Genomic DNA, 9,589 nt, shown 5'->3' on the forward strand with positions numbered 1-9,589 from the left:
ATTAGGCCATGTGGTTTGACAGTGTTGTTCAAGCCTTCTGCATTTATGTATCCTGATTTTTTGTACACTTTTTTTACCAAATGCTCTGAGTGATGTTGAAGTCTTCTACTAAATGCACATGTGTTTATTTCTTCTTTGTAATGTATCAGTTTTCCCTCAAGTATTTTGAAGGTGCTAACATATTCATGGTGTTTCTGTCTTCTGAATCAATGCACCTCTCTGTGATTATGATGTAATGTCCCCACTTTGTCAAACCTTATAATAATCTCCGCTACAAAGTGTGCTTTGTGAGGTATTAATTTGACACTTTGAGTTTCTGTGATTCATATTTGCAGGAAATCTCTTCTTGCATCCTCTACCTGTATCTTATTTATTTTTAGAGTGAGGCTCTTTTTTTTTTCAAGATACAGATTACTGATAAATATACTGTGAAAATCAGGATCCTATTGCAACTGTACAACAATAACAAAAATACCAAAAAATTAGATGCAGAGGTTAATATACAACTAAAATGTTACACAGAAATCCACAGAATACTTTGCTGGGTTCTTCGAAAGAACTTCAATCAAACTTTTTGATAGCCTTCATAGAAAGATATCTTGACATTAAAGTGGTATATCTATATGAAAAATATAATTTTATCCCCCTATTTTCTACAGTTGTGTTTTGGATAAAATTCCATTTCACACGAGTGTTCTTTTGCTAAAAATTCTTTGAAAAACAACTATATAGGATGATCTCACACAGCTCTCATAGCTTTGAAATTTGGGCATTCAAATATCCCTCTGTTGATTGAGGAGGAAAAGTAAATATATACATATATATATTTATACACACACACACACACACACACACACATATATATCTCATGGGGGAGGAAATGTCGGTCTCCTGCACTTTTATATTATTTTTCTTCCTAGACTATGCAGTCTGTGTTGGTCCTCATCTGGGCTGTTAATCCAGGGAAGAGTTGCCCTTCTGGAGAATACATGGATTTAATGGAGACCAAAGCAGGTTTGAATTGCTCAGTGGAAAATGGAGAAATCACCCGTCTTCTGTGTCGTTCAGGCTGGGAGCTGGAGGCTGGAGCTGTTCCTTTTCGGCAATCTTGGGCGCGACCCCATGAAATTATTATTTTTATAAAACACGACAATCTGCCACAGAAACTACATAACCCACAAAGACGGAAATAATTATGATCAGATCTGCTAAAGCAAAATTTGGTGACGTATTTAATCAAATACCTGTTATTCTGCTTCGCATTATCACATACATCTTTTCATCCATTAATTAATTTATTTACACAAGGATTGAATATATGGATGTTACTCTATCCCCTCAAGAAAGCATCCAGCTTTGTGATACCATGGTTTCTGTCTGGGAAGCTTGTCCCAGGGATCAGGTCAATATACGAACATATATTTGAGGTAGGAGACTGGCAGGACTTGTTTTCTGGTCAGAACTGAGCCGAGAGCCTACAATCAGAATCTATGGCTATTTCTGAAACATACACTGTCTGAATGACCTACAGATAAATTCAAGGAAATCAGTTACCAGTCCAGAGATTTAAATGTGAAGTATCACAACCTAAAAAGAAAAAAAGTAAACAGGTGTGTATGTATTTAGTCTACAGAAGTATTTATTCAACTATGTTTATTGGAAGCATGGCAGAAAACACAGAACCAGAGAACAAACTGACTAATAAAAGCATTTATAAAACTGGCCAAGGTGGGAGGATCGTTTGAGCCCAGGAAATTGAGACCAGCATGGGCAACACAGTGAGACCCCTATCTAAAAAATAATTAAACCAATTACCCAGGTGTGGTGTCTGCACCTGTAGTAGCAGGGACTGGGGAGGCTACATCGGGAGGATTGTTTGAGCCCAGAAGAGGGAGGCTTCAGTGAGGTGTGGTCATGCCACTGCCCTCCAGCCTGAGCAACAGAACCACACACTGTCTTTTAAAATAAAAATAAAAAAGGATTTATAAATAAAGATATGAAAATAATTCATTTCTTCCAGAAAAGGTCTTTCTGAGACACATCCTCCAGTAAGGGACTATCTGTTCCCAACGTTTTCTGAATGCATGAGATTGGACAAAGAGAAACGAAAGCTCTCAAGTCCCTTTTTTCTACTACAAACGCGCTGGGGATGTGGGTTGGGGGACAGCGGAAAACCCTACCCTGTCCTGCAAAGTCCCTGGCTCAATGTGCACGTCCCTTCCTGTGAAAGTTCCTTGCTGCCCGTGCGCCTTGTTCTCTGCCTTCTGTCCCTGCACAGCTGTGAAAGGAGAGGTGGTGACTTCCTTTATTCGTGCTGACTTCAATTTAGCCAGTAGGTCTGCAGATCAGTCCTCTCAGAAGTTGAAGTGTGAGTGAGTGTGAGGGGGAGCGGGCGGGCTTCCTGTGCGTTGTGCCACTTGGTCCATGGCCTCTGAGGTCGTCATCTTTCTACTAAACCTCAGCGATGGCCATGCTGTTGTGGGGTCCCGGGCCTGGGAAGAAGGAGGGCCATAGAGGACAGCAGAGGAGGGTCCGGTGAACATGGAGTGAGTTTTTTGTTTGTTTGTTTTGTCTGTCTGTTTGTTTGTTTGTTTTCACGGAGTCTTGCTCTGTCACCAGGCTGGAGGGCAGTGGCGCAATCTTGGTTCACTGCAACCTCCGCCTCCCGGGTTCAAGCGATTCTCCTGCCTCAGCCTTCTGAGTAGCGGGGAGTACAGGCCCACGTAACCACACCCAGCTAATTTTTGTATTTTCAGTAGAGACGGGGTTTCACCATGTTGACCAGGATGGTCTCGATCTCTTGGCCTCATGATCCACCCGCCTTGGCCCCCCAAAGTGCTGGGATTACAGGGGTGAGCCACTGTGCCCGGCCATGGGGTGAGTTTAGAAAGCTGACATTATTTGAGGTATTTGAATCCTGGGTGGGGGGCAACTCACACACAGAGAGGAGTGATTCCAAAGTCATTAATGGGGACCTAAAGGGGAGCACAGGACAGGACCAGGCGGGATAAGGAGGGGCACCACAACCCTTAAGGCACGAGGGGACCTCACTGCGCATGCTCCTTTAGTGCCCGCCTCCATGCGCATGTTCACTGGGCGTCTTCCCATCGGCCCGTTAGCCAGTCTGGGGAACTCCGCGGAGCTGTGAGCCAGCAGCTGGGGTCCGTGAGGTCTGGATTCTTTCTCTCCTACTGAGACACAGCGGGTAGGTTCACAGGCCGATCCAACTGGGAGTGAAGTGTGAGCGAGAGTGAGGAGGAACCAGCGGGCTTCCGGAGGGTCGCATGTTTGGTGACTCAGGGTGAGAAGGGCCTCGAAGTTGTCGTCCCTTTCATGCGACGCTGCACCCATTGTCTTGTCATGGCCATAACTAGGGAGGAAGGCAGGCTGAGGAGTGGAGGGGCTCAGGTGAAGCTGGGGCGATGCTGGGGTGCTGCTGGTGGAGGTATCCGAGTCCCAGATGAACCTGTAACCCCGACAGAAGATTCCAGACTCCCCAGACGGGACCAGGGGAGGGATGGCATGAGCGGTATGGAAGGGTCCTGGAGACCGGGAACGCTGCGGGCTAGTGACTGCAGCCCCGAGGTCTGTAGACTGCCTGGCACAGGTGTCCTTTGAGGAGTGACCACTACTTTGTAGCAAATTCTCAACTCCACTGTGGAGATTCCAATGGGTGGGGCTCTGAGTTCCTAAAAAAGTGATTTGGGTCGGGGTGGGGACGAGGGGCCTAGCAAATCATTATGTGACAAAATTCGCCATCACTTCAATTTTAATTCTCTAGCTGTAATTTCCTACTTGTCTCCCTGATGGAGTGTCCATTTGGGAAACCAGCCCCATGGGAAAGACCCTGTGTTTTCTGCCGGGAGCCTTAAGACATTGCTCCGCCAGCTAGACCTACTTAAGCGACTTTGCAAGCATTCGTTTCAAAAGTTGCACACACTCATACTTGCCCTGGGATTTTCAGAGTATTTCTAAATTAAAAAAAAAAAAAAGACCAAGTTAACATTTGACCATGAAAGTGGTGGAATCTAGTTGTCCTGTGAAGTGCATTTTGCCAATCACAGTATTCTGCTTGGAGAGTGAAATACGTGTTGATGAGGAAGATAAACATATAGGCCTATACCAAGAAGAAGTTCATAACCTCCTGAGTTCATTGTGCCTCTGCTTATGAATGTCTTAACATTCGATGTTTTCTCTTAGCAGAAAGTTATTTTTCTGATAGTGTTGTTGGACTATCAGAATGGGAGTCCGTTGTTTATGGCCTCCCATTCATAATTGTCTCCCATGTTGACAAAAAATGATCATGGCATCCCATGAAGGAAAGATTAGTCCAGAGGATGATATTTGGGTTTTGTGTGGATGGATGATCGTGTGTGCCCAGATTTTGTCCACAACTTCCTCCTCATGCTTATTCAGAACAGATTACACTCATTCATCCCAACATAGACTAAAATGGCTTCCAAAGTCCTTGAGGATATCTATCTTTGAGTAACCTCTCTGAGGAAAGAATAATGTTATGAAGAATAGGTATACGGGGTAGTGTTGGAGAAATGCCTCTAGACGTACTTATGATAAGAAGTATCTATGTATTCTGCATATTTATATTATTGACCTGTATTAATAGCAAAACTTTTTATCTGCACACACCCACTGAAACACATACACACAGAGCCAGTCCCAGGAGCCCAGTAATGGAGAGCCCCAAGAAGAAGAACCAGCAGCTGAAAGTCGGGATCCTACACCTGTTCAGGAGACAGAAGAAGATCAGGATAGAGCTGAGATCCAAGGTGCTGGGAAGGGAAAGAAAGCATGTCTATGGGGCGGGAAAAGGTCTATGTGTGCGTCATGGTCTATGCCATGAGCAGTAACAGGAGGAAGGAGAACAATAGGAAAAGATACCAAACATTTGCCCAATGTTGGCAGGAAAGGGGAGAGTATAGTTTGCAGCTTCATGCTGTCCCTGGATATAAGGAATCTTATTTTATTCTTCGAGATGGATTTGTGTGCTTGAAAATACAGTCCTTACTAAGTCACTTGAAACCATTTAATTTGTTGTATAAAAATGTACATTATTTCACTAGTTTAATTTGATCTTCTTAGAATGTTGGTGTATGATCTTCTCAGCCATGGTCTCCACAGTATTGTAAGCACCCGTTAAATGTGTGTAGAGTGTGAAGTAACCCGAACTTATAAGACCATGGAAAAGGCCCCTTTGCAAAGGGATGTTAGCCCCATTGTATAAATAAGAAAACTGAGGCTCAGAGATTGAGGCTTGCAAAGAACACTTGACTCATGGAGAAGGAATTCATATTTTGTTCAAAGGTTTGTGTTCTTCCTACAATCCATGTTGTAATAATAAAAAGTGAGCAGTTTGCCTAACATGTATAGCACTCAATTGTGTCTGTGCTGTAAGGTACTTCAGTATTGGCTCAGGACAAAACAGTTCAGTGAAGCAGGGCATTAACTCCAGAAAAGAGCTCAATGAATGATAGCCACTGTTTCCTTTGATTGGTGCTTTTGACTGTATATTGGACAAAAGTTGGAAAATTCCGGACACTGGTATACAGGGAGCTATATTAGTGTGATTTCAAGGGGGTTTTAACAGTTGTTTAAATACATTCATAATTACAAAAGTCAAAGTAGGTTAAGATTATCCTGAAACAGAAAACGTATCTCCAACAGGTAGCATTTTCAAGCTAAACATTGACTGAATTTGGGCCTACTTTCTGTAGTCTCACTGCAAGACAATGATTTTTTCTGTTACTTTTGGTATATTATTCTAAATGGGATTCATTTTTGTAAAGTTACATATAAGGTTCTTGATCCTAAGCATACCACAACGTTGATTAACTACCCAAACAATTTCCAAGTTACCTCAACAAGGGATGGGTGTCACAACTGTAGAATTTGTCAGAGGCCCACCAAAACATTGATCTAATTCTTCGGAAAATTACGTTTCACTTATGATTAAAGTGGCATTCGTGCAGCTGACTTCAGATTTCATAGATAGTTGACACTTGCTGTTCATAATACACAATGGTAAAGTGCGGGAAATTTACGTGTAATGTGAGTTATTCTTAGATTGTATTCAAAATAAGACATTGGGCCAGGAGCTCACGACTGTAATCCCAAAATTTTGGGAGGCTGAGTTGGGCAAATCCCTTGATCCCAGGAGTTGAAGACCAGCCTGGACAACACTGAGAAGTCCTGTCTCAAACAAAACAAACAAAGAGAAATTAGCCTTGGTGGTGGGGTGCACCCATATGCTCAGCCACTGCGGAGGCTGAGACAGGAGGTTCTGTTGAGCCTGAGAGGTTGGGCTCACACTGGGCCTTGATTGTGCCACAGCACTCCAGCCTGGACGAAAGAGTGAGACCCTGACTCAGAAAACAATAAAATATCATAAAACAGGGAAACAAAGGTGTATCATCTTTGCACGACATTCATTACCACACTAACTGACAGAGATTTTTTCTTTTTCTTTTCTTTCTTTCTTCCTTTTTCTTTTTAATGTGGCAGAGCGTCATCTGTCAGCCAGTCTGGATTGCTGTGGCATGGTCTTGACTCACTGCCACCTCCAGCTGTTGGGTTCAAGCGACATCGGCCTCCCAAAGTGCTGAGATTACAGGCATGAGCCACTACGCCCGGCTCAGGCTTTATTTCATAACGCTAAGGAAAAGAATATCATCATTTCCTTATTTATATTTCATGTCAGAATGCTTAAATCGATATCCTTTGTATTTTGAAGTGCGTGACATGGAAGGTGATCTGCAAGAGCTGCGTGAGTCAAAGACCGGGGTTAAATCTGGATTTGGGTGCTGGCATCAAGGTGAAGATTATACCCAAAGGAGAACACTGTAAAATGCCAGAAGCAGGTATGTTATCCAACAAGATGCAAAGTTATGTGCTTACTCATTTATAGAATATTATACTTGTGATATTAGAGGGATAACATTACTGCTGTCTTCAAAACACAGTGCAAATTCAAACTTTCTTTGAAACGCCGTTCAGACCCAAATGCCAGATTGCAAGACTTAAACACTATGAGATACAGAAACAAATTGGGTGAAAGCCATATTGAATCATCAAACATGGCAGCATTTTCTTAGGGTGGTGTGTAACCCACAGCTAACATTTTCAGATTCTTTTCTAATTTCTGCTTTTAGCAAATACATAATGCATTTGTAATAAGAGTTTGTGTGAAGTATGCTGAGCCCTGAAGCAGATTCTAGTACCAGCTCTACCATAATTTGTGAGACTCTGGATGAATCGTATAAATTCCACACGCATCCTTGCTCTCATTGAAAAGAATGGATGCACATCAGATAGATTAAAATCCATTTCATTGCTGATTTCCACATGCTCTGGTCCTGTTGGATAGAAGACCAAGATATTCTGATTTTCATGATTTGTTTTTCATAACAGTCAGCTTCCGTCCAATTATAATGTCTGAGTTGAGATTCATGGTTCCTAAGAAAATGAGTGGGCACTCTGCTTGATGTTTGTTTTCCTGTATGGAGTCCTGTATGAGTGTTCTTGGATTTTGTCAAATTCTGAATTCTCTGGCTCTTAAAGAATAACTGTGTTTTAAAGTCTTCCCTCAGTGAAGCCTTGAATGACTGAATGATAAAATGGCAAGAGATCATCAGGTTTCTGTGGCCAGTGAAGTAGGGAGAATGCATGTAGGTCAGTGATGCTCAAGGTGGGTGTAAGATGCTTCTGCTAAGCATGGCCCCTGCCCTCCTGTCAGTCTTCACGAGCTACTCCGTGTAATTAGGTTGAAGACTCATATAGTAGAGTCACCTCTAACCATAGCATAGGTTACATATTACAGGTTTCTGCCTTGAGACATTAGCCGATAGGGTTTGAAGTTCAACAACAGCAGGGTGCTGAATCCTGAGTAGTTGACGTAATTGTGTTTTACACGTAGTTTCCAAATTGGTGACTGTTAATTACAATACCTCTTGAAGCTAAAGGAAGCACCCTATGTTTAAGGGAGAAATTACCTACATATTTTTACTCTACTCTGCTGAACCATTCCATTACACTATTTACATTAAAAGATAGTTCTCAGACTTTTTCCAGGAGCCCAACGAACAAGCCTCAGTTGTATTCTTAGGGAGATCATAGCTTTAAATGCACATCTTATTAAAATAAACAGCGCATTCCATGATAAAGGAAAAGAATACTATGAAATAACGATGAAAGAGCCACAGAATAAACTTAAAGGAAAAACAAAGAGGTAGTGCACAAAAGACAGGTACGAATCATTAGTAAAAGGAAAAGCAGTTGAAATGTCATAAATTTAAAAGATTGTTGTTTTGAAATTTAGCTATAAATAGAGTATTCGGTTGTTTACACAATCTTGAAGAAAATGGAAAAAGCACGACATGGAATATGAACAAGACAGAGTGATTTAATATAGGGCATTATTGAAAGTGACTACAATCTTGAACACTAATATTTTCAGAGCATGGATGAAATGGTTGATAAGCTAGGAAGGCATACATTATTTATTTCTCGAATACCTATTTATCTAAGCATCCCAAAGCCTGTGGAAGAAACTGTGAAATATTCCAGTTGTCCCTCAAAAAAACATTTAGTTTTAGAAATAAATTTTGGCTTTTTCAGCTGTCCTACTCTTGTTTTCCATTTCTGTATCCCTCCATTTTTTCATGTGTGACACGGTTCATAACGCTATCACATGTTGATGACAAAACTGATAGTAATAGCTTAAGAGTAATGCGACCACATACTTAATTGTACAAATGGGAATACTTTCAAGTGTAAAAAGAGGCATGATTCATGTTGACATCACGGTAGGAGAAAACTGGGTATAAAAGGTTACTGTACCTTACAAACCACAGAAGGGTGAACGAGCCCAAATAAATGTGTTTGCCCTTCTGCACAATAGAGTAAAAACAAATGCAATGCTGGCCTTTCTATTCACTTCACTTACGCAGTTCCTAAGGTGACATTAACCGTTTTCTTTCAAGGTACTACTCAGACCGTTTCCAGGAGCCCATTTGGCATCCAGACCGCAGATTCAAGTCAGAATAGTAAAAGAGTGTTTGCCAAAAATTATACATTTTTCATAAATTCCTTTTTTGTTTCTTAGGATTTTTGTGTGGCGCTGATATTTTGAGTAAAACTATGCACAATGTTTGCTTTCTACTTTAAACCTCTCTTTAGTGGGTTCACTTCATTTAATGTGTTTGGACCTCGGACTGTCTTGCTTTCCTTGTAGCACTAGAAAGCAAGGTGTGTTTGAAAAATATCTTTAATGCATCTGCTTGGATGACTATTGTCAAAGTCTCTACAGAGGTCTACCTGAATGTAAGCAAAAGGGTGACTCTTAGGCTTCTGTTTTTGTCCATTGTAGAAAACTAAAACTCTGGTGTCTTTTCCATATCCTTAATGTCATCTAAACACAGTTCTGCTAGTAATGTTCCCACCTGTTATGTTTCTGTTACAGGTGAAGGGCAACCACAAGTTTAAATGAAGAAAAGCTGAAACAACACAAACCGGTTTTATATTAGATATTTGACTTAAACTATCTCAATAAAGTTTTGCAGCTTTCACCAAAGAA

General features: G+C 41.4%; 1 protein-coding gene across 3 annotated transcripts; it reads left to right on the forward strand.

Annotated features, from left to right (window-relative positions):
• Window positions 1-3,056: 3,056 nt before the first annotated feature.
• LOC139360705 (X antigen family member 1-like) lies at window positions 3,057-9,589 on the forward strand. Of its 3 annotated transcripts, none has more exons than XM_071088543.1 (4): window positions 3,057-3,205; window positions 4,670-4,787; window positions 6,749-6,875; window positions 9,476-9,589. In XM_071088543.1, the coding sequence occupies exons 2-4, from the start codon at window positions 4,692-4,694 to the stop codon at window positions 9,496-9,498; spliced, it is 246 nt and encodes an 81-aa protein (XP_070944644.1). In that variant the 5' UTR covers window positions 3,057-3,205; window positions 4,670-4,691; the 3' UTR covers window positions 9,499-9,589. The 3 variants fall into 3 exon arrangements, with proteins under 3 accessions (XP_070944644.1, XP_070944646.1, XP_070944645.1); XM_071088545.1 differs by lacking the exon at window positions 3,057-3,205 and adding an exon at window positions 3,386-3,529; XM_071088544.1 differs by lacking the exon at window positions 3,057-3,205 and adding an exon at window positions 3,427-3,585.

The sequence above is a fragment of the Macaca nemestrina genome, chromosome X, assembly GCF_043159975.1.
Source record: "Macaca nemestrina isolate mMacNem1 chromosome X, mMacNem.hap1, whole genome shotgun sequence".
Taxonomy (NCBI): domain Eukaryota; kingdom Metazoa; phylum Chordata; class Mammalia; order Primates; family Cercopithecidae; genus Macaca; species Macaca nemestrina.

Bases quoted from the DNA above. Each gene is read 5' to 3' on its own strand.
- LOC139360705 (XM_071088543.1), top strand. From the start codon at position 4,692: ATGGAGAGCCCCAAGAAGAAGAACCAGCAGCTGAAAGTCGGGATCCTA. The intron at 4,788-6,748 runs GTGCTGGGAAGG...TGTATTTTGAAG, and splicing joins GGATAGAGCTGAGATCCAAG to TGCGTGACATGGAAGGTGAT. The intron at 6,876-9,475 runs GTATGTTATCCA...TTTCTGTTACAG, and splicing joins CTGTAAAATGCCAGAAGCAG to GTGAAGGGCAACCACAAGTT.